The 26360-nt window shown below is 38.8% G+C and overlaps 1 protein-coding gene across 1 annotated transcript; it reads right to left on the bottom strand.

The window, feature by feature from the left end:
• Positions 1-1842: 1842 nt before the first annotated feature.
• On the bottom strand, positions 1843-24942 carry LOC117818730 (ceramide transfer protein-like). Its single transcript, XM_034691743.1, is given in 19 exon segments — positions 1843-2560; positions 2764-2901; positions 3841-3970; positions 4323-4451; positions 4555-4625; positions 4726-4858; positions 5633-5728; positions 6926-7018; positions 7245-7331; positions 7431-7523; positions 9561-9718; positions 10177-10237; positions 10239-10255; positions 10555-10563; positions 11878-12016; positions 12817-12924; positions 20712-20828; positions 23143-23277; positions 24264-24942. Coding segments are annotated over 18 exon segments (1794 nt in total). The 5' UTR covers positions 24354-24942; the 3' UTR covers positions 1843-2560; positions 2764-2773.
• Between the last annotated feature and the right edge of the window lie 1418 nt (positions 24943-26360).

Below are 26360 nucleotides of genomic sequence, written 5' to 3'. Positions count from 1 at the left end.
AGAAAACTTAGACTTAAGCTAAATATAACATAAAATACGCTCACCAACTAGCTATCCGTTTCTTAGAGCAGGGGTTCCCAAAGTGGGAGTCTGGATCCCCTGGGGGGGTCACGAGACACAAATGGGGGGTCACGAGATGTCTTCCAGAATTATTATTTTTTTAGTTGTCTAAAATAGTTAATTTTACTCATTATGATAAAAAAATATCAACTAAAATAGTAGATAATCTTGAAATAAAACCTTGAAAATAGAAAATGTGATGAGTTTTCTGCATTAATTTTGCCAGATGGCTTTGTGACAGTCATCTGGCTTTTTTCTTTTACTGAAAGTAGTTTAAATACATCATGCGTTTAGTTAAAAGAGTATGTGTTGGGGCGCTGGTGGCCTAGTGGTCTATGCGCCCCACATACAGAGGCTACAGTCCTCATCGCAGGGGTCGCCGACTCGATTCCCGGCCAGTTGACCATTTCCTTCATGTCTTCCCCCACACTCTGCTCCCCATATTTCCTGTCTCTCTCAGCGTCCTGTCAATAAAGGCAAAAAGGCCAAAAATATAACTTAAAAAAAAAAAAAAAAAAAGAGTATTTACATTTTCTGAGAAAGTTGGTCGTCATCGTTTGTGTACGCATAGTTTGAGAGAGTTCTAAATTTGTTCGTAGTGTAAGAACAAATTCAAGTAAGAATATTGATGAATCCCAGATTTGTGCTTCAAACGTGCGTAACCACAGCTTAAGCATGTATTCCTGCGTACGCACTGTTAGTTAATGAGGCCCAATGTGTCCTGGTAAGTTACTTCAGAATCTTATCTAGTTGCATATCACTGCCATGAATGAACAGTAGGCCGCCTGTTTCTGTTGTGTAACAATTTTAATTTACAGAACATTGTCGAATTGCATACATTTAGTGCAAATAATAACACTTCTGATGTACAACTTAGAAATATACAAAGTGTGTAGATTACTGACAACATATCAAAATTAAAAACATTAAATGCAGTTTTTAGCTGACATTGCTCGTCGATGTAGCTCTTATAAATCATCAGCAAAACAAATATCCAGATCCTTCCTTACCTCAGACCCCTTAGACCAAAACACCTGACAGTTTATTATTAACCATTCAGATATACTGATTGCAAAACTCCCATCTTTTGATGCCATCAGACACAATCTAGGGTAAATTTTAATCTTGAGGTATGATGATGTGAAATGCTGACCCTCCCCCCACCTGCCCTTCATTAATGTTGATAAATGCACATCTGGTGGCTGTACAGTAAAGATAGCCAGGATTTTTTTTTAGGGTTCATCCTGATGTCTAAGGCATTCTCTGGGTAGTTCATCAGTCAAAGGGCAGGAGGCCACTGCACTGTAGTGTGGCAAGTGAAATGCAAATTGTTAGAGTATGACAAAAGTCTTAGGGTCTAGATTATATCTTACGTGTTTCTCTTACCCTGCCCACTAAGCAGCAGGACTCATTTACAATCCCAACTCTCGTTAAGTGAGACATTTGTTGATGCCTTATCAGGGGCTGAAAAGGTGAAAAACAATACAGGGTGTACAAAATGTATGCACTCACCTCTCAATGAAAGAGAGGAATCTTTATATCAGACACTATAGCAGACCATTTGCAAGTACCTGTCAGAAACCCTGTGACATGGAGGTTCAGGACAGATACCTTTGTAATAAGGCCAACACATAGCATCAATAGACCACAATCAACAACTACACAGATACCCAACCACTGATTATCAGTTCAGCTGTGTTGAAATATCTTCCAACTTGAGTCCTTTAGACTTATAAAAAGCTCTTTATCTCCCACTTCAGGTTTCCGGGCCTGTTAGTGTTACTGTCATCAAATTCAAGCTTATCAAATTTAACAGTCAATTCACATTTCTCATATTGGTAAACTAACTGAAAACTGTTTGTTTTCTCTGTCAATACATTGTGTCCATGGTGCTCTCCGTAAGCTACTTTAGAACAATCTAGAAATATAAAGATTTCTAAGCTTTGGGCTCTGACCCTCCATCAAACTGCAGAGCAAGTCATCACTAGAGGGACAGGAGAAGGCAAGCAAGAGGAGACACTGTACCACACTTCATTAATGCATTTCCACTCATGACCTGCTTTCCTCTCTCGTGGTAGTACTTTACTTTAGCAGCAGCAACACAAGTAGCTGTAATACTAGTGATTAAAAGCAAACCCAATAAAGTCAAGAAATATATAATCATAAGAAATGTACAAAACAATTTACAAAAAGCAAATAATTGGTAAACAACAATTCAAAACCACTTTAGGAAACTCTTGAATTTACATACAGATGTACTCATGACCAACTGATGGTGTTAGGCCATTACAATGAGGCTGGATGACAACTACTGATGGATTAAAGCCACAAAACCAGTCTGTCCTACAAACAGGTGTCCAGTGGGACATCCTGAATGATATGGTGTCCAGCATGTAGGAAGATTGAAAGCACATTCTTTTCGACTGGTGAATGGATCATGTGGTCATTGAGAGCCATGAACAATGCAGTCCACCAAAAGGCAACCTTGGCCTCCCAGAGCCTGAAACAAGAAGGACAAATCAAAATGTACATCCCAAGAATGAAGAACAAACATACTCTGGTCATTGGCTGTTTTTTAGTGCTCAAAATCTTAGATCAAGTCCCAGCAAAATCATAACCCATCTACTAAAGGTTTATGCAAAGTTCATTCAGTCAAAAGTGTTTTTCAGTTTAAAAATAAGATGTGTTTCAGTTCTTTGTTACCAATTTGTGCTCAGAAGAGGATGGGCTTCCCAGCAGTTTTCTCCTGGACGTAGGAAGTGAAGCGTTTAAGGAACTTGGGATACTCTCTCTTGGCCACGGCTCTGAGGACTGAGGCTGGAGCCCAACCTCCTGGGTTTACTGCAGCCGAACAGGAAACTCATTATCAGGAAGACAGCATGTGAATGCAAATGTATGATAGAAGATTGAGTCATAAACCAGTGAATAGATTTAGTACCCATACTGCGGTAAAGGGGGCCCTCTAGTGAGAGGAAAGATGTAGTGTTTCCTTTTTGTAACTCAAGACTCTCTTGATGTCAGACAAAAAACTGTCTTGGGATTCTTTCTGAGGATCTACTTTATGTCAAAATCTTTATGACTACAAAAACTCAGAGGAAGGGGAGAAGCTGTGCAAGTGTGACTGTCCTTTCAAGGACACGGGCCAGGTGACAGCTTTACTACCAATACCACAGAGAAATTAGCTGATGTGTGGTTGTTCTGAATTATTTGGTAAAAGGTGTAATAAAAAAATATATTAGTTATGCAGAAGAACCCAGTGATTTTTCTGAAAACTACAATAAGATTTACCATTTAGAAAAAAATAAAGATGATAAAATAAAATGAAACCAAGCTTATCAAAATAAGACTTCAGAACCATCCAAACAACCAGCAGCTTTAATGTGTTATGACTCGTGTAGATCACAACTGAATTGGTCACGCTAATATGACAACAACTTTTTAGGACACGTCTGTCTGCTTCAGGCGATCACTCTCAAACTCATATTTACACATTTAACAATGTGAAGGCACGGATGTTGTAGTAAGTAATTTTTTTCTCCTTTGCACTTTTGAATACTATTCTGGTTTTACTTCATATTGTTTGAAATTTTTGCTGACATTAAAAAATGACCCAATGTGAAAACTTCATCAGGCGCTTACTGGTATTTGTATGTTAATGTCAAGATTCAGGCAGGTAGATTACAGTCACAGTCATCATAACAGGGAGCTTTTGTTCTGTTGGCCACTTATCTTGCTCAGTGTATGTGGCCGGAAATCTTCTCAGGCTGAAAAAGCACTTACCATTGGCAACGTAGGTGATCTTACAGAGTATGTTGTCTCTGCTGATTTCTTTGTCGCCCTCTGGTGGACTGACCAGAGTTTGGCAGATCATGGCGACATTGATTTTGGCACGAACACATCGGTTTGTAGGCTGAAAGTTAAACAAAAACAAAAACGTAATGCAAACCATCTTCAAGCTGCCAAAAATATCGCTTCAATCGATACAAAGCAGGTAAACCAGGAAAGGAGGAAAAATATTCTTTCCCAAAGTGAATAGATCCCTTCAATAAAGCCTGATTATCTTTGGGGTCATTTTAGGTATTTAATGAAATATTTTTCAATCTGATCAAAACAATGTTGATGCCGGACACATTTAGAAATGTCACTTAATGAATAAAACATGTATAACAGCAAACAGGGCAGCATGTTTGTTATTTTATCTATCACCACTCGATTACTTGCAGCATTGCATGTTAGCAATTCATGTAAAATAGTGATCTTACTGCAGCATTTTCATGGTCCACAGAAAAGTTGCAGACCAGCCATGTGTCAGGATCATTTTCATTCGTTGCCAGGATCTTCCTGATGGCAGACAGGTAGAGGACGTCTCTCTGCGATGCCGGCCACACTCTCTAGAACACAACCAAAGGCTTTCAGCTGGCATGCAACAGGCGACAGAATATTACTGATCAACATGCTTCAGCAACGTCTTAAGGCATCATGGAGTCAACTCACCTTGTGTGTCTGATAAACAATGACCGCGTTATCTGAGAGTGTTTCCACAACGTTGAAATTTTCAATGGTGGCTGCAGGGGGAAAAAGTTTGACGTGGTCAGGGAGGGCATTGAAATAGAAAATATGTACTGTGAATGCATGAGAAGTACACTTATAAATGTAAGAACTCACTCTCCCAGTCCAATCGGACAGCTGTGTCCCAGAAGTAGTGGCAGACCTCGTGTCCTGTCACCCCCTTTACCGCATGTGTAGCTTTAAGAGGATCCAAGACGATACCGTTCTCCTCGACTTCTCTCCTGTACACCTGTGACAGAGAGGGAAGACAGAGCAACGAGAAGTCAAATCTGTCCTGTAAAACATGTGCACAGCTACAGTACAACACAAACCCCGAAGTATCCTCCTTTTTTATATAAGGATCTTACTCAGGCACTTAATTTAAATTATTTTAGTAATTTTAACTGTTATTTTTCTATTTTTATTTATCTATTCATTCATTTATTTATTTATTGTATTTATCTACTCAGTTTTTATTGGTATTTTTAGCCTTAGTTTTATTTTCAACTCTTATCCTTACCCTTTTAAAAACTATTTAACTATTTGTATTGTTAATTAATTTGATGCTTTAATTTATTTAAAACATATTTTATTGTTGGTGTGCATTAGTCTTAATTTAGTCTCTATCTTATTCTATTTTATTTTTATTAGTACTATTTTTATTATTATCATTATTATTATTTTCCCTTAATATGTCTTGTCATTCTTTTATTTCTGCTTCTTTCTTGTTTTTCAATCGCTGTAAAGCACTTTGGGTTGCATTTGATTTGTATGAAATGTGCTATATAAATAAAGCTTGATTGATGATTGATTGAAAAGCAATTTTCAAATAATGGTGACTTATTTCTAAGTTATATCTAGTTATTTCCCCTCCTTTAGCAATAAATGCTCCTGTTTCTGCTCTTTCAGCCATTCTTCTGCAATAACTGTTCCTTTTTTTTTTTTTTTAAGTGAATGAGAATTCAATATTCAACCAGCCATCAAGGGAAATGATTCATGAGCTTCTTCTTTCCTCTGTGCTTACCTTCATCTCTCCTTCTTCTATTACTAGCTGCCAGTTGGCATCTCCACCCATATCCTGAAGAGAGTAAGTCATATGATTCTGCACCATCTCCTCCACCTGAGACACAGACAGAAAGTAAAGACATTAAACTTTCCTCTTGGACAGTGTTGTTTTTTTTACCTGCCCATTTGGGGACATGCTTTAAGACAGGACACAGTTTTGGAAAAAGAAGAGAGCATTGTATTTGGCTTAATAATTTATAGACTTGAGCTATTGACAGACCTGGCACCTGTGCTTATATTTCATAACAACTTTGATAAAGTCATACAGGATAATCAGAAGAAAAGTAAGGCCCTCTGAGAATCTCAGGCATTCCTTAAGAAAACATCTGAAAGTAAAACCTAAACACTTGACCCTGCTCGGGGGTTGTTTAACTTGACATCCAAAGAATTCATTCAGAACACATGCAGAGTCAGTCTGGATTCATGCTTGCTCATGCTGTGAAGAAGAGATGTGAGGAAAGGAAATGAAGAGGTTTCTCTAGGTTCCAGACATGCAAACTGTTTTTCCTAACTGTGTTATAATGACAACCATTATGTGATGAAGACAGCCTGTCAGTCATACCAGGGATTTGTATATTGTCTAGTCAGGGTTTTGTTCTTTCATGCATCACATAATGTAAAAACGTGAAAAAAAAAACGCTCATACATGCTACTAAATGCACACGAAATCTTTGTAAAATCCTTGAGAGACTAGTTAGTAGACATTCTGCTCATGCTCTCTCCTGCTGCAGTGGGAAGCAGTAGGCGTTTGTGTACCCCTGCAGAAACAGTTGCTAACTTCTGACCAAATACAGTACCTGTGAGCTGAACCTGTGAATGTCATCCAAGGCACTGACTAGCTCAACGGAGGATAGTGAAGAAGAATGGCTATGGGGCTGTGCAGCAGAAAGGAAGATTGAAAGAGAAAGGAATAAGCAACAAAACAAAAAGAGGCCCTACAGCAGAAGTCCACAGGGCAATATCTGAAATAGCATTTGCAAGAAGATGTTATGTAAGCTCTTGAATTACTGCAATGAGGAGCACAAATTGATTCTGTTTACACATATTAGAGTTTAGAGCAGACACATTTCAGTTATTCAATTGTAAGCACACAAGTTGCATCTGCAAAGCTTTACAGACTGACCAGAGTGGTCCAAGCTGTCTAGACAGGAATGAGACATTTTAACAGCAGAATTCAATAACCTTATATTAAAACAAGAGGAGGATGAACCTCAGTGTGCATTAAAGGGAAAATAAGGAATGTGTTGAGCACCTTGGCGGCATATCGGTGTGTACCGATCGTCGAGTAGGCGTCCCCAGGAGGCACCGGAGTCAGTCGAGGTATCCTCACTTTCTCCGACTGGCACTGAGGGTCAGAGAGTAGGAGTTTCAGAGAAAGGCAACATCAAGTTACTGCTGCTCAGGTCTGTTTAGTTTGCTTAGTTTAAGTGTGGTTTAGAGAGAGACAGAAGCAGTGAAAGATGGAGAATTTTAGTCTTCCATCTAGAGTTGATGTGCGTTTATGTATTACTTCTAAACAGGGTAAGATGTTTTGATTGTGTACAAGAGCCCTGCTTAGATCTGCATCACACCTGCTCTTCTATCTTGTCTTGTCTGTCCAGAGCAGCTTCCACAGCATCAAAGAACTCATCCTCGTTGATCAGGCTGTTGGGTCCCTCCTGTGGAAAGCAAATGTTGTTATCAATATAAGCCTCGCTTGGTGACAGCAAGAAATACATCTGTGGACAATACATGTATGCAATTGTTGTCCATCTTGCCTCGTAGTCAGGGCCTCCATAGTGTGACTTTTTCTTCAGTTCATTCATTGCAGACTTGTAGGCATCTTCTACCCGCCTCCTCTTCTCTAGCTCCTGAGCAGAAGGACATGTGTGAAGTAGTTAGTGCAACTATACCAAACAATACATAAGAAGACAGCATTTAAGTGGGAACACCCATTCAAATATGTGTTGATTTCAAAAGAGGTCTGCTCTATATTTAGATAACAAACAGAAGGAGCTCATTGTTATAAATCGGAAAACATCTTTATCCAAGTGACAGTCCCCCTTTCATCAGAGTAAAGATCAGAGAAGACTTCAATGAAGGGGAAGAAAAAAAAGAGGTAAACAATCGAGCAAACCCACCACTTCATTCAGCTGTGAGTGTCGGAGCACTCAAACAGGTTTTACATAATCTCTCATTCCCTGCCAGAGGCAAATACACAACAGACCAATCCTACTGTTTCAACCATCAATTCTAAAAAAAACAGAGAAACTTAGAGAGCCATCCAAAGTCTGTTTGTGACAGGAAATAATCAAAGAGCACTTATTGTGACAATGAAACCACTTAACAACTAAAGATCAGGTTTTCAGATTTTCTCACCCACACGGCAGTATGAGAATACACAAACTAATCAAATATAGATACAAATTTATTACAATATTAACTGTACTACTAGGTCAGAAATACTTAGGGAGGGAAACCAAACAGGCAGAGATTATGAAACCAAACAGTCTACAGCAAGGTGTGGACATGTGTCATGAGGAACAAAATCAACAGGACATGATCCCTGTTCTCGGCTGTGTGTGAGCACTTCACCAACGGACAGACAGACAAAAACCTACGGTGAAGAAGAGACTGCAGGTCTGTAGAGGTATCCATTTCTGTGTCTGGTATTTGAGCAGCTCTGTCCCTTTATGTAGCGAAGGCTTCAACAAATTGCACCAAGAAGTCCGAGAAGTCATTTTGTTCAAATTCCCTCTCTGTACACTTTCAGTCTCAGCAGGAGAGTAGTTTTCCTTCCAGTGCGTGTTCTCTGGCTATTTCTGTTCCTCTACTCCACATTGGCAGTTAAAGTTCACACATAACCAAACGAAGATAAGGCTGAGGTAGTGTTACTCGAACTGTCTTACTAACTGTGAACACTTCCCGGCTTTAGTTAGTTTTTAGGGTTGGGCAGTATGCCTTTACACAGGGAAAAAAAAAAAGAAACTGGTTTGACAACATCGGCTTGGCTGATCAGCATGAGGAGCTCTGAAGAGCATACCTTTAGACACACAGCTCTCTAGATAAAGCTCAATCAATGGTTGAAAGAGATGTGGTGGAAACTGCAGCCACTCAAAACAACAGAATAAAAAAGGGTTAAAGTCCATTAAGGGCAACAGGTGCTTTTATGCCTCTGGTCAGAAAGATGGCTGATAATGAAATTGTTAAAGTTATCAAGGTGTACTTAAGGTAAAAAAGGCAACTTGAACGTCTATATAGCAGTTCAAGTTGCATTTGTTACAGCTGGTGCACTTCCACTTTGGTTTGCCAACTGTATAACATAAAAATGACTTACTTCCAGTTATCTTTATAGACAATTAACAGTTTTCATCCCAGTTTCAATTTTGATCTTATTTGGATTGAAGTTTCTCGCCTTACACCTTCAATTCAGGCCTTTATATTTCTCAATAAACAATATACCACTAAGCTACTGAACACACTAAAGCTTCATCACATGTCCTGTATTCAACAACTAAAAGAGAGGCTTCAAATTAAGGAATCAAAGCTCGTCCAACCTGTTCATTCACAGCTTTTATACAACTACTGTTATTTATGCAAAACCATTTCAGTGCCACCTGTATCTGATAAATATTAAAGCAACTGCTTCATCCTTTGTAATACAATATGTACCATTTTTTAGCATCAACATGAATAGCTGTCTGTTTCGACATACAACAGTGTTGGTTAAACATTTGGGCAGCTGTGTTGCAACATATGTCATGATCTGAAGGCAACAATTAGCTCCACAGCCTGTGACACGTCCATGTGGCAGGAGCTGATGACACACCCGTTTATGACACTGGTTATTACTGACGTGACACTATGCACTTAGGGAGTGACAGACATTTTAATCGGCACGGCTGTACCTTGTCCAGTCTCTTTTGCCAGCTGTCCTCTCTTTTCATCATCAGTTCGATGCAGTGAGACAGGGTAGAGAGGATTCCTGCTGTGGTGGCCTTGAAGGTGATAGCCTCCCCCTTGAAGTCTATCCCGTTCATTCCTTTTGGACTCGTCGGGGGAAACACTGGCACAGAGAGAAATAATAATAATAATTCATAGGATTTATATAGCGCTTTTCTTGATACTCAAAGTCGCTCTACATAAAATAAAAGTAAAAATAAAATGGGTAAATAAAACAAAGTAAGGACAGAGGTGGGGCGGGGACAGAGGTCATGTGTTGTATGCTTTTTGAACAGGTAGTCTTCAGGTGTTTTTGTGAATGATTAAGTGAGTCAGAGTTGCAGATGTGTGGAGGGAGAGAGTTCCAGAAATCGGGGGCATCGATGGCAAAGGCTCTCTCCCCCAAGGTGCAGTTGCTTGACTTGGTATAGGTGTAGGAGATTGAGCCCGACAGGGTGCCCACATGACAAACGTTCCATTTATTTTACTTTAAAACTGAATCAATTAATCAGTTGAAAACATTCACTCAGATAAGTCGACATGTAGTTCTGACTGTTGAAAAGCATATAAAGGTGAACTCACATTTCTCTTTGCTGCCGTTGTGGTTGTGATACATTCACCATCAGGTCCTTGTAGTGGGTGGGGAAGTCATCTTCATCCTCTCTAGTTCTGATAAGGAAACAAATTGTCAAATGGATCATTGTTTACTATTCATCCACTAAGAAAGTATCTGAACATTGACATTCATTGTTTTTTTTTACCTTTATTGCCACAGTTTCGAAGAAACAGGCAATTTATAAATACACAAAAACAGTTTCACCCTCGAGGTTGGGCCCCTCTGACTCACAGAAAGATATTAGCTTAAGCAGTCCCACAAAAGGTGGAAGATGCACACATCAGCCATGCATTGCCACTCACAATCATCCTCATTTACATATATACAGGTACACACAGGTAGACCTACCACCACTGACACATATCATACATACATACAGACATATATAAGACATACATATAACCTGGCTTAACATGCACACATAAAGATTGACCTTAATAAAAGCCATCTAGCAAGATCTATAAGATGAACATCACAAATAATAAACATAAAGTCCTAATTAAAATAATCAGTAACTGTTCTCCATCTTCTTTGAACACAGGCAGTGTCAGCTGTAGCTGGGCAGTCATATGTTCCATCATATATACATGTTTGACTTTTTGTAACCATTGGTCAAGTGAGGGGGATTAGGCTTCATCCAGTTTATAGTGATTGTTTTTTTAGTAGTCATCAACAAAATTGTGCAGAATAAAACACTGATCAAAGGTAAACAAAGTGTCCAGGACATATTTCCAACAGAAACATAAAGAGTCCAGGGGATGTCTGTTTATCTAACGATTTTCCTCCATCTCCCTCTTTACAGTTCTCCAGAAAGCCTTTATTTTCAGGCAATCCCAAAATATGTGGGTATGGTCACCAACCACATCAACACCGACCGAACGCCACATTGGAAGGATTTCACCTGCTGTGGGCGGACAGGATACAGGAGAGCAAGACTGAACTAACTGGGGAAGAAGGACAGCTCAGTCCCTGGACCCTGTGGAGGTGGTGGCTGACAGGAGAATTACAGTCAATCTGTCGTCTTTGATGAACATTTCTTTTTCTGTATATATTCTTGTTGAAATTCTTGTACTGTACACCTTTTGTTTTCTGCTGTAACTCCATGAATTTCCCCGTTGTGGGACAAATAAAGGATATCTTATCTTATCTTATCTTATCTTATCAGTGGAGTTCTAAAAAACCTAACTTTAACCTTCCAGTTCATCGATTTTAAGTGAACAACTTTGAATTCTGTTCAACAGGAAACGCACACATTCACATTTTACATTCACGAGTTACTACTGACTTTTTACTTGGATATTTGTTGACCGTGCAAAACTAAATTCTTTAGCGTTAAAAGCATCATAAATAAGCTGCATGTTCACATAACAGAGTACTTCAATATAAAAGTGATTTCAGGACTACAAAGGGTCCTTTGTAACATCCCGTAAAGCGCCTTGTAAGTGGATATTGATTCTGCTTCTTCCTGAATGAGCCTTACCAACCCACTCTCCTTCACAGCTCACATGCATGGGCCAAGAAAAGAAAACCACAAATGATTTTCTTTTCCAGAAACCACCAAGCCCAATTCGTGATACCACAAACACTACTCCTTATCAGATTTCCCCCCAAATGAATCTAAAACTCTGCTGTACAGCTGTCTTAAGGTGTATGTATGTCGTTAATACCTCTGTCTCTTTGAAATTCATCTTTACAGACAGCATCAGAGCAGGAGTCAAAGTATTTCTGCAGGGTGTCCACTTGTCTGCACAGAATGTCCCGAAAGGTTTCCATCTCTGCTAGTTTCTCACGCAACCTGTGCCCCTTCTGAGCAAATGGAGAAATGAAAGTAGAGAGAAACAATTCAAAAGATGTCTGGGGAAATGTTCGTGTAGGCTTCGTTGTTGTAGCCACAGGCCAGGGTCACAATAAAAGAAAAATACACCTGACACAAACAGCAACAGTAATAACTCATCTGACCTTTAGGGATTCATTTCAGAGGAAGCTTTTGTATATTTGACCAAGTTTTAACGTTGTATTGATGTGATACTTCAGTTATGTGAGGGACAGTTTAACCCTCCTGTCATGTTGCAGGTCAAATTGACCCTTTTTAAAGTCTATTTTAAGCAATATATGCCTTCAAACCAGCTAAATGCAGCATAAAAATGTGGGCAGCATGTGACGGAAGATGTTCGTGTTAATTTATCAACATCACTTCATAAAATAAATATTCCAAAATGTAAAATAAATAAACAAAAATCTATGTCATGTAAAACTATTGTATTATATTTAGGGCTTTCAAATGTACATTAAAAAAAGTTTAAACATAAATTGGAATAAAAAGCGACTGAGTTATCCTCATTGAACCAGTGAGCTGTAAGAATTAAAGAACCCAATGGACCAAATCTGATTTAAATGGTTAGTAATGGAGTTCAAAATTAGATTAAAACAAATGTTTATTGGGATTTTTTGGGGGGTTCTGACACTTTTGGATAATTGAATATGCCCCGGGTCAAACTGACCCAGGAACATTATTGCTGTTCCAGAGAAATGAACATAACAGAGGGGTTAACATGATCTGCTTTAGCTCAACCTCATCAAACTCTGGTGATCTTTTTTCTTTTTACCTTGAAAGAGGACGTAGATGTAGCAGACAAGGCACTGGCTGCAGAGGTGAGAGACAGCATGGAACCATGACGCCTGAGACTGGTTTCTGAACCATATCCAGACTCGGCCTGAATTTCAGAGGGAGGGATTGAAGGAAGAAAGAAAGTATATACAGATGACGAGAGAGGAAGGAAAATAGTGAAGAAAGGACAAGGGGAGAAGAAGATTAGTAAGTGCACAAGACAATTACACAATGTGAAATATGAAACAACAGTGTGCAGCTTAAAAAAAACCTAGCAGCCAGCAGCACTGAGTAAGTCTGAGCCCAACCACAACAGGCCCTACACCTACATAGACAAACAGTCTGTTGTAAGGGACGAAGGATGACAAACAGAAACATGCAGACAACCTTCCAGCTGATCCTCACTCCTTGGTTGCGTAACCGTTGAAACACTGCATACAGGTATTGAAATATGAAGTGCACTCTCTCACATGGCATTGTTTATCACATCTAGTGTTTAGCAGGGTATTAGGGAGAAGCAGTGACGGCATCAGTTCCATTAAACTTATGAACAGGCAAAGCTTGGACGCCAACTCAGCACAGCAACACAATTTACCGTATGATTTATAATAAAAATGTGTATGCACAGCCAGCTCTAAGGTAAAGTATTGTTTGAACCCGCAGAGTTTGACAAACTACATCAGAGAGCAACAGAAACAGAAACAACAAACACTCCTACTCAACCAGCAGGAGGAGTAATGAGGAGGTGTTGGGCTCACTTCTGTGGGGCACGTGTCCTGAGTCCTAATTGATTGGTTAAGGTTAAGTTAAGGCGCGAGTCAAGAGTGTGATTATCCTCATCAGTCTTTTGTATCTTAAACATCTTTAACAGTTTCTAAAAATGCATGTTTTAACTCACACAGAGGTGTTTCTCAAGAAAATTGAGCTAAGTGAAGAGGCAGTTGGGTATCAAAGCCAATACATTCCTCTGCTGGTGGCTGTTACATCACTTTGAACAGAATGACAGGCTGAGGAAACGGACTAAGACTGCTGGTGAACAGACAGTGGGGCTGATTCACACTGGGATCTGAAGACAGAAAATCGGGTCTGATTGTTTGCTTTGAAGGATGATTAAATACAGTCAGAGACCAGAGTGATAGTATACAAGTTACAGTAAACACTCTCTCAATAATGCAGGTTTACATGCAGCAGTTTCTGTTGAATATGTGATGGGTGTACGGATAATGCATCCATTGCAATCAAAATTTTAAACCCTCTTTTTATTCATACAAAACTAGGGATGCATGATATTATCGGCACGTTATCGATATCGGTCGATATTGGCTTAAACATGAACTATCGGACATTGGCCAACATGCCGATATACGACAATAAAATTAACCGGTAAAATAATGGGCTGCTTCACACATGTTGGGCTCATGTTTTAAGTTAAATTTGAATTCAAGCAGCAGTTTGTAAGGTACATGTAGCTGACTAATTTAGGCACATTGACTGTCAAGAGTAAACCATTTTATTTAATTTGGGTTTAATTGCTGTACAGTTGCACTTTTCACATGTTCCCTGTGAACAGAGGTTAGGTTTACTTACTGTATCAAATGTGAAATTGGCCAAATTTGCCCTGGCAGTGGGGATTGTTATGATTGTCTCAGGGAGAGCATCATCCAAGTTTTAAGTAGGATGGATCTTTTGTATGAATTTTTGTTTGAAAGCAATTGTCATAAACAAATATGCAGTTTTAAGTATTAAGTATTTTTCTTATTTTGCTCAATAAATGAATATTACATAACAAATGTGATAAGAGTATCACCATAATACTGTTGGCTAATTCCAATACAGAAGAGAATTGATGATCTCTCCATTAGGTGCCCGGAAACCCATCAAGATGTGGACAGAATGCTAAATAAAATTCAGTAATTATAATAACACAATTACTGCAGCCAGAAAAGTGACCTAACCCTAGTTGCACAAGCCATTATTCAAAGCCAGCCCTGAGGTGATTGTTTCTACGATAGGGGATGACTAAAATTATAAAACAACAAAAATGTTTAAAGAAAAATGTTAAAGAACTTCTTTTGAAGCCAAGGTTTCAAAATCTGGCTACAAGCAGCCTAAACAAATTTGATAAACGTAATGGTCAGATTCAAAAGCATCATACTGGTTTGTGTCAAGGTGGACTGGAGCCGGCTGGTCGCACTGCTGCACTGCAGTTTAATTTTTTTTACAAAAATAGAAAACATTTCCCGCCCGCAAACAGTACAGCAACTTTAGGTGGAAGAGCTGCATGGAAGGTTATTTTGAGTTTTAAAAGACAGTCAATACTTTTAAGACTTTGTGATACACTGCAGCTGAAGCACTCTGCAATCCTCAAGCCACATGATTTCTAAAAAAAACGCATATTTTGAAACTTTAGGTGACTAAGGATTGTAATGTATGACTGCTTTTTCAATTCACTATTACAGCAGTCTGATAAAACCACTCTTCCACTGTTATCATCTTGGATTTTTATTTTTTCCTTTTTGATGCTACAACACATCAAGTCTTTCAACAAACACACACTATGTGTTAGTGTTTACTTCATGTTGACCTTTTGTTAACGCCTACACTCCAAACAACCGAGTGCAACAGTTTGGCAGATACACGGGTAAATAAACATTCGACAAAGTGCGCCTGGTGAAAGGTTATTCCTGCAACATCACCACAGTATGATCTAATTAGCTGTGATTTGTTTCTTCCAACAGGTTGCTGGAGAGAGAGAGAGAGAGAGAGAGAGAGAGAAAGAGAAAGAGAGAGAGAGAGAGAGAGAGAGGGAGAGAGAGAGAGAGAGAGAGAGGGAGAGAGAGAGAGAGAGGGAAAGAGAGAGAGAGAGAGAGAGATATGCTGGATCTTGTTCAGGCAGAGAGGCAAAGCAGAGCACTGATGAAACATTAAGGCCAGTCTGTGGCATCAAACAGAGACTGCCATCTTAACACAACTGGCCAGCTACATGATACAGACATGCAAACCAAACACACACTCATACACATTAAAATGCATCTTGTGTTACTGCTTGGTAATGAGTTTAGGGTTACTGAACATAGCTTATGTAGAGTCATTTCATACATTAGCGTATAACTGCTTGAGAAACCATTTGATCAATTATTAAACAGAAGTCCCTCGAAAACTAAAAAAGAGCCATGCAGTGAGACTGTTCAGATTCTGCTTTAATTTTGTGGCATATTTATGTTTCACATTATTTTCACAATGACAGACATACACTGGAGTTCAAAGCTCATCTAGCCCATCAGTAATGGGACACACTGCATGCACGCAAACACAAAATATTTATTTATAAAATTCATAAAAGAGAGCAGGGATGTGTTCTCTTCTGAATCAGTCGCACCACAATGATTGCATGCAACTTAAAGACTTAAGTGAAGAGAGCAAAAGCAAGACAGCAACATGCCAACATGCTATAAGCCCACCATTCGGCCATTCCAACACCCAAGGCAGAGCAGGACACTGCTGCAGTCCCGGCGGTTAGCTGGCCCCAACATGGAACTGACGCTTCCCCCAACACTCCCGCGTGCTCTGACAATTGAGAAGCTTAAATCCAGTACAACTGTTTCCCCGGACACACCTCACTGAGGAACAATGGGGAAGAGGAAGAGGCGCGGAAGAAAAGCCAAACAAGCTCTGCTCAGTGCATGGAGGGTAAGAAAGCAGCGATGAGTGAGGGGAAGGAGGAAGAACTAAAGTCATTTGCTCTCTAGCAACCGGAGGAGAGGCAGACACTGTCTGTTCCATGAAGCATGATAAAACAGACGGAGCAAAAAAGGATGAGTCTTGTCCTCTGCAGAGTGAAGCAGCTCTGCTCTCACATGGTAACACATGGATTCAAGACAAAAACACGCATGTCGCCACACTCTTGCTGGCTACAAATTTCAACAGAACACACACCCTGATATGTGAAACCTTTTCATCCTGTCCCTCTTTATGTCCAGAATCCATCACTGAGCAAGCCAGCGTTACCGTGCGTGTTTGCATGTCAGGGTAAGAGAGGTGTAAAAATGGGTGCATGTGTGTATGAATTACAGAGCAAGACTCCAGGACTGTCTGGGGCTGTTTGTGCGATACAACATTTAAGTACCAAATGGGTGGGCAAGGGAGGGAGGCAGCCCACTGTATGTTATGACAGAGAGACAGAGAGAGACAGAGTGCGACAGAAAGGCAGAGAGGAGGAGGCAGGGAACAACATTTCTCAGGATCTTCTTCATCACTTCTACCTTATTCTCCTTTGTCATTCTGATCAGCTGAAGCTAGATCTAGGTCAATATTGTTCAGACTGTGCCACCAACAATCCTGCAGTTGTGGCCAACAAACTAAGACTACATAAAAGGGGGTTTCCTCTGTCTTCCCTGCATTACCCCCTTGAATCAAACACAATGGAACCGCCCTCTCAATTTGATCCAGAGTTTTGTGTCCCTCTTGATTTTGTTTCTGTGAGAACATGCGACTAAAAAGAAATACATAATTCATCAAGAGCTGCACTTAACGTCCCCACGGTTAGCACGACTTTTTCAACCACCAACACAAACACACCTACACACAAGAACACAAATGGCTCTGCATGAATTCCCTGCAAAATAACAGATTGATGATATGAATATATTCATGGTGTTTGATTGACTTTGCAGTGTGGGTTATATGACACATTAATGCAGCAACTATGATTTATTGTACCCCTACATTTGCAAGTTAATTGAAATGTAATAAAATATGTAACCCTACATCAGTGGTTCCCAAAGTGGGGGTTGGGACCCCTTGGGGGGTCGTGAGACACTGATTGAGGGGTTACAAGATGCCTTCCAAAAATCAATAAAAACTTAGTAAGATCTTAAATTGCATCTTTTATCCTTTTGTTGTAAAAACATATAAAAACTTTGTAGCTAAATTTTAGATACAACAGTATAAAATGTCATACATTTTTCTTCTTTACTCACATGCCACATGACCCCTAAGGAAATGATCAAACCTTTGTTTTATTATTGGGTTTTTTTTTTGTGTGCTCCATGCTTGATGTTGTAGAAATCTAAATATGGCTGGTAGTTTACTATTTTAACACTGTTGTTTGCATTGAACCTAGTGGAGATGTGCTTGTGACTACAATTCTTATTAGAGAACATTTTAATATTAGTTCCAGTACTGTTGAAGACATCCTATTTAGCCTAACACTTCACAGGTTATTAAGTAACACTGTTTTTTACAAAGCTGAAGTTAATTCTTAGTTATATCCTAGTGATATCTCCATCTGTGCCCCAAAACTGTGGAATTCTCTTCCCCCCACCATCCCATTCTCCCTCTTTGTCGAGACTTTTAAAAGATGTCTCAAAATGCACTTTTATTCATTGGCTGCCCCTAACCACACCGGCTCAGATACTCACTGCACTGTTAATTGTATTTCTTGTCTGTTATTATTATTACTGTTAATTTCATTTTTAATTATATTGCTCTCTTACCACTCTTCTTTCCCTTTCTCTTCCTCTGTTTGTGTGTTTTTTATTTCATTTTCTCTTTGTTTTCCTCATTTTCTGTTGTAAAGCACTTTGGATCAACTGTGTTGTGTGTAAAGTGCTATATAAATAAAGTTGATCTGATTTGATTTGATATAAAACCTTAATATTATAAGCAAACTGTAAGATAGAACTGGCCAACATGAACATTTTATTATAAGCTTGTTGCTTTACAGAAATGTCCACTACGACCTGACGGACAGTTCACAGCTATGTCTAACAATTCATTTAATTAATAGCTGTCTATGAGGAGGGCGGAAAATCCAGACTGACCAAGATGAACTTGCGTTTACTCCGTCACTGACTTCTTCAGCTTGTGTGTTCTTCTGTTCTTTTATCTCTATGCTGATACAGCCATTTAACTTTGTGTGTGGTACTCTGTGTGGATAAATCTCCTCCCCATTCTTTTTGAATGGAACATATAATTAATTCAAATCTGGCCTTGTTAAATATGGACTCTTCAGTCTTTGTGCCATTAGTTGCTTTGATGGTATCAGACAAAGTGACAGCAGACACAGCCATTATGAATAACTAATTAAAATGATCAATTATATTGGCTCATAAGTATTACATTTAGAGTGTGAAATAAAAAGTTAAAGACCATACATGGCAGGCTTCATCACTGATAACAAATATGGATTTGATTATGAACATACAAGCTCCCAGACAGCTTACAGGATCAAACTACTTTTTAACAAAGGCAATGAATACAAAAAAAAATCTATTTTCAGATCAGTTAGTGTTTCAAAATTGTCAATTAATCAAAAAGTGAAGCAAACAGAGGCAGACTTCACTGATTACTGCCTTCTTGAGTCTTAACACAAAGGTGAACACTGCATGATGCACGTCTTTCTCTGTCCACTTGGAGGCAGTGCAGACAAACACTTTTATAGCAATGCTGTAGCTAGCCCTGCACTAAGCTCTCTGAGGTTACTATAGGTCACAATTTAGACATTACCCTGAAAACTCTCATGTTGATGTTAATGGATGTAAGACCTGCAGTCACTCTCACTCAATTAACATGCTGGCACCCAACAGCATGAAAAGAAGCATCTTTTAGTGGAGAAGTCAGGTCTAGTCAGAACTGAAGCAAGAAAACTTTACTAGTGACATTATTAAAAATATTCATTCAGATCAGTTGTGCACTTGTTGTATATTTAGTTTCCACTGTTAAAAGCAACACAGATTGATATTGATATTGCACATGTTTATGTTTTGTCTGTAGAGTATTGTGTTGTTTACTGTGTGTGCCAGTCAATAAAAAGTAAACCAAAATAAATAGATGGTTTACCATTTCATTGCTCAGGGATAAAACAAAACAAAACATAAATTCATGAGATGGAAAAAATGACTTTCCTGCTAAGATTAAGAAAAGATTTGTACATTACAAGGTGGGAAAAATTAACACTACATTTTTTTGGAATAGAGGATGTGTGTGGTGGCTGCTCCCATTCTTACGGTTGAAAACATAACTAAACTCCATTTTACTTTAAACTTAAAGTTTACAAACATACTGTACAAAACCTGTGACTGTTGAACTCATCGAAAACTGTGAATATTACAAAGCTTGGCAGTAATGTTGATGTTTTTGTTTTGTATTTGTTTTTGTTTTTTGTTTCCTCTGTCTTTTGTTGTGCTTAAATTGAAAAAAAGGAAATAAAATCTAAGTGATTTAAAAAAAAAATAAGGCAAAATGAACAAGAAATTCCGTCAAATATTAATTTGGACGTATCAAAGTATTTACTTCTCTTGTGAGCCATAATGTCCAACTTGAATATTTCACATTCAAGAAAATGTACCCTTTACTAGATTTGTAGCAGCTGCCTGTTATCTGGAGACAGGGGATACCCCCACATCAACACCTCCCTCCTCAGATTCCTCACATTCCCAGGGGGGAAGGTCTGTGTATGCCTTGTGTGTCTGAATCCCTGAATCCCTGCCACACCCATCTCCCTGAACTAAACAGACCTGTCTGCTCCAAACAACATCCTGACCTCAAACTGAACCAGAACACCTTAAATATGTGAGTAATAATTCTGAGTGAAACACTAGGCGAGTTTAAAATAAACACTTATTGTGGCCTGAGGAACTCGCACAGAGAAAATTTGTTCACACTCTTGACAAACACCTCGCAAATCCCAAAAACATAAGCACAACAAGGCATGGATCGAGGCCCACTGAGTATTAAATTATTATCAGGGTACTACAGATGACTTGCTTACAGCTAGGCAAAATTCCAATGAATGACTAAGTCACAAGAAAATCTATTTGACAAACAAACCACAAGTAAAATGAAGCAAACAAGAAGAAAATCTATTTTGAGGAAGAGAAACATTTGACTCACCTTGTGCAGTTCTATCGACTCAATCCACTGGAGTCTGTGCTCAGGATCTTCAGCTCGCAGGTACCAAACGCTGTCGTTAACGCTGATGTCAAAACGACACTCGTCAAACTCGTGAGGCTGCACAGAAAGAGGAGAGGGCTTGTATAGTTATTGGGTGAGGTGTCTGAGTCATGTGAGGACAAACTGTCAGAGGTTGTATTTGAATGGCAATGACATGCTCCACCAATCTATAAAAATAATTCTGCAAATATCCTGCCATTCTGCCTTTTCAGCTGTCTCTGTTTATGACACTGGCTGACTAGATATGTCATACTCTAGTCACACACGGATTTCATCAGTCACAGAAAAGCTTTAGCTGCACAATAAACAGGCATTTTAATTAGAAACTGATGTCTCGTGTCTGCAGACGCAACCCTAAATAACTGCAGCAGACAGAAATGTAAAACAAAAAGAAGATTCTTCTGCGTGCCTTTGCCTGAACCCGGGTCATCATAAACTTTCATTCTGCTATTGGGCCAAATCGTTCAACTATTTCACTCCCCCGTTCTACAATGCACCCCACCCAACTCCAATCACTGACCGCCTAGGGCTCCCAAACACGTGCACCAAAGAATTCCCCCGTTTCCTCTGAGATTGGAATTTGACCACTGCACTCAGCTGAAGAGAAATCTGCTCTGTAAAGGTTCCTGAGAAGAAAAAAGACATAGTTGACTTGAATCCCTGTCCCATTTTTTTTACCTCTGTGGCACTGCACCAGGACTGAAGCTCCTCTGTCAGGTGACGTGACCTCACGTCCCTTAAGTTTAATGACATTTGCTGTCTGGCACTCATGTGCTGGTTTATTTGCAGCATGAGACAACAGAAAAATACACTAACTCTGAACATAAACCATCAGCCTCCATACATTTATCCAACAAAGCCTTTAAGCTTGAACACTGGGACTAGGACTTCACAATTTGCATATATGGGTGAGTTTTGTCTCTTGCCCTTCAAAGCTTCCCTTTATAGTAACCAACAATTTAGCCTCAGACAGGTACAATGTCAAAAATGCCCTCCAGTTTTAATGAGAAAAAGAGAGAGGTGTGCAGCAATGGTAACCTCAAGTGCATCCAGGCATGTTGCCATTTCTAGTTAGAGAAATCCAGTTTATCTCACTGTGCTGTATCAGACACGGCCCATAAACCTCTGCTTTACAATCCAGTTTATAACTCTTTCATTTGGCCTGAAACAATCTCCTTCCCCTTGTGCAAGCACTGCTGGGCATCCATGCTACACTGACTTTTTCTGAGCATGCGACTGTGGCACCTTTACTGTAGGATAGAGGAGGTTATCAAACACTAACATTCATCGTTCCCAAAAATGAACTCTATAGGTTCTTACTTTTATAATGATTGATAGATAAGATAGTATAAGTCGACCGCCTGGTGCTCATATTCAGCCTTGCAATGTATAACAGTCCCAGTGTATAACGGACGGATGTTAGGCAAAAAGAGAAGCAGGGGCTTGTTTCTGCATTCCTCAGTCCTCATACTGCTGGCTTTAGATATTCTGGAAGAGCAAAGAGGCAGTAAGATGAAGCTCATGGGTCATACTTCTCTAATTATTACTGAACGTGTAGTAGAACGGAGTACACTCTTAAATGAGTGTACTCTAACACAATTAGAAAACACTCGACATGTCTCGCAGGATTCCAATCTGGTCAGCACAAACACAGGAACTGGTGAAACATTCACTCATACGCACACCCGCACAAGAGGAAACTAACTGTAATCTCTAATGTTGTGGTTTTAAGCCTGTTTTGAGTCATATAAGCCTATTGCACAAATCACAGCAAAACCGTTTGTTTGGCCTCTGTACTTGGTAGCGGTATGCTCAGAATGAAGAGTGAATATTTAACCAGGGTGTGGGATTTCAACTTAGCTCACCAACAGGAGGCCTGCATAGGGAAAATGCAGGTCCGATCTCCACAGTATTTGTTCAATTCACATCTTAAATGTAGGAAATGCCACTTATATGTAACCTGTGCACTCTGTTGTAGGGAAAGGTATGAAAGTGTTCTCAAGTAGCCACTGGAGCATGAATGCCTTGGTCTGCTGAATTACAGGTCACTGACAGATCTTAATAACAGCCTCATTACCTGTCAATGTTTACCTATCTCTTTTTTGACGAACGTGGATTGAACAACTTAAAGTTCAACTCTATGCAAATGGCAGGGACAGACAGGATCAAAGCATAGAGACCTGCTTGAGAGAGAGAGCGGTAACTTTACTCCAAGTGTACTGATGCAGAAAATAAGCCCCTTCATGGTCCCCATTTAATAAAACCTCACTCCCTCAAATGCTGACCAGGTGCGGAGCTCACAGTGCTTCTTGTTTGTGAAATAGACAGCAGTAGAGTGATGTTCCGTCCTCATAACATGGTGAGTACTTACTGTGATGATAGCCTTGCTGAGGCACAGGGACCCCCTGCAGCCGTACTCCCGTTCATCCTCCGACTTGTAGTAGCTCAAGGTATTGTTTTTCAGCACGACCCATCTGTCCTGCCATCCGTGGATGTAATTTGTCCACTGTACACACACACAAGGGGAAGACATGGTTAGCAGAAGTATGCAATCAACATTTCCTCTTAAAGTTGGATGCAGGACTTCAACCTTTGCAGCTCAGCATTTATGTTCAATTATGTAATATGTCCAACTACTAGTATGTTATTAGCAGTGGTGGATAGTAACAGAATAAATTTACTTGAGTGCTGTACTTAAGTACAGTTTTTGAGTATCTGTACTTTACTTTAGTATTATTTTTGGGGGGAACTTATTACTTTTACTCCACTACATTTGAAAGACAAATATCATACTTTTTACTCCCCTACATTTCCATCAATGCTCTAGTTACTCACTACTTTTGCTTTGAAGACAGCTGATTCATTTTTTCTTTCTTTTCTCAATCAAATCCCAAAGACCGTAAACTGTTAGTGTACTTGTGTTTTGTTTGTCTACATGGTGTAGCCCTACCTCGGTTGAGCGTAGAGCAAATGCAGATCAAACGTTATTCAGACCAGTCCATTCATTTAGTGATGGTAACATCAGCATCTAACCTGAGAAAGCATGTCGAGGTCTGTAGCTAACAAACTTATATTATTCCAAATGAACATTTGAAACTTTTCTTTGCTTGTAGTAACTTAGTTTATATTTCATGGTGTACTTTTTAGATATGAAATCATGTTTTCTAGATAAACATAAAGTAGCAGAATGTACACCCATGCATTCTTGACTGCCATCATGCTTTGTGAAAATATGTTTTGATATATTTTAAAAAATACTTTGAGTTCTTAAGTATTTTTGAAAGCAAGTACTTTAACTCAAGTAATACTTTGACAGAACAACTTTCACTTGTATTGTGGTAATATTTGACCGAGAGGATCTCCACTTTGACTTAAGTAAGGAAGCTGTGTACTTTGTCCACCACTGGTTATTAGCCAGGGAAGATAAAAGTTGATGTTACATATCTGCAGTAGGACACACTGTAACATTCCAACTGGTTCACCTAACTTTACCTTGCTTAAAACGCCTCCGTGCTCCACAGGCTGCCCGGATTCAGGGTCCACATCCTCATCCGAGCCGGACGATGAACTCTTTTCGGACATTTAAATCCAAGCTTTAGATAAAATCTTGATCCAAATTCTATCTGCACAAGCAAATTAAAGCTAGCTTGCTACAAACTTCTGAGTCCAAACCTGCGGCTTCTTTAACTCAGCATTAACGTCAGCAAATCAGGGTTAAAGAGCCATTAACTGAGTGTGTTAAAGGCGGAATGTATCTCGGATATGTTAGAAGATTTAATCTCTCCAAGTGATCTTGCAGGAGGTGACAGCTGAGTCTGAACTTCTCGGTTTTGCGGGCTTTGTTTTGAAACTGACGTCGAATACCAATGAGACTAGCTAGTTAGCGTTAGCTGTCAAACGACGCAACTAGCTAACATTAACTTGAGCTAACGTGGAACTTGTGTCTGTTCTCGTGTGTTGTCTCAGCTGCAGTCCATGAGCTCCAGGTTATCGATGGGATAGGCCTCCGTCTTAATGCTGCACCTCAACTTCGAGCTACAAATGCGAGCAGACGACTGTTTCCTTCCCGTGGTTCCGCAGTTGAGTTAGCAGTAGCGGAGGGAGGACTGCCTAGCTGGTCCTCATTCAGGTCTGGGGGAGGAGCTGCAGCCACGCTTTACTGTGTACCTGGAGAGCTGCTGCGTCAAGTTACAGTCTATAACTCAAACACCGGAATGTGTTTATAAAGTAAAAGCATACAGTTTAACGGGAAAAATGGTCATTGAACTGCTGGAGCAATATCATTATTTTATTCCAAAGTTTCTATAATGTTTTTTTTTTTATGCACAGACAAATACAAAGTAGGTTCTGTGACATTTAACAGTAGAAACAGAGTTCTGTGACTGATGTTACAAAACACATTACAACCCCCCCCCCCCAAAAAAAACACCATTTAAATCCCACCCACCCCAGAACATTGTTCACACATTCTCACATTCATACCAACATTAATTAGGAGTAGACAAACAAAGAAACAAGCAATACAAGGTAAATACATTAGAGAGTGGATCCAGTTTGATTCTTTAAGATTTCTGGAGGTTTATCTGACTGTGTAGTTCCTTTAAAACATTTCAATTGACGAAACACAAACTAGGTCAAAGTTAATGTTTTGTGCTTAGTAGTCATCTGTGGAGCAGTTTTTATATTACGCGAACTTTACACGGATGATTGCGACAAAGTTTAAGGGTTCTAAAGTCTACATTATATTACTACATACATATTGTGCGAGAAAAAAAAACATTGCTTCTAACTAAAAAAAAACAAGAATCTATAATAAAATAGATAATTCAAACTCAAACTAGATATGTCTGTTAAGTACATTCATATATATTCATTTTATTTTTATTTTTATTTTCTCTTCATAATATTCTTTAATCATTACTTTGAATATACTTTTATTTTCTTATTTTTATTACTATTATTACTCTTAATTTAATTATTATCATATTAATTCATTTATTCAACTATTTACCTGTTTACTTATTAGAAGTACATAAATACAATTATTTAATTTAATATTATTATCTTTTATATCAATTTTATTTTTATATGTGTAAGCGTTTATGTATGTATGTATGTATGTATGTATGTATGTATGTATGTATGTATGTATGTATGTATGTATGTATGTATGCGTGTATGCGTGTATGCGTGTATGTATGTATGTATGTATGTATGTATGTATGTATGTATGTATACAGTATATACATATTTATTATTTCAATGTATGAATGTATGAATGTATATATTTATTACTATTATTATTATTATTATTATTATTATTATTATTATTTATTTAATTATTTATTTTTCCTTTTTTTGTATGTGTATATGCATACATATGACTATGTTTAAAACATGAAAAGATGTTTGAAATAATGGACCTGTATTGTAAGTCTGCGTTTGGCCAATAAAAATCAAATCTTGAAAAAAAATAGATCACTGGCTAAATCAAAATACCTTCAACCAACATACAAACATCTTTCTCAATGTAATGGGCATAATACACATTATTCATATAATATCTGACTGTCATCTGTTATTATCAAA

The sequence above is a fragment of the Notolabrus celidotus genome, chromosome 9 (assembly GCF_009762535.1).
Source record: "Notolabrus celidotus isolate fNotCel1 chromosome 9, fNotCel1.pri, whole genome shotgun sequence".
Taxonomy (NCBI): Eukaryota; Metazoa; Chordata; class Actinopteri; order Labriformes; family Labridae; genus Notolabrus; species Notolabrus celidotus.
Note: the sequence above shows the minus strand (reverse complement) of the source record. Positions and strands in the feature narration are given on the sequence as shown.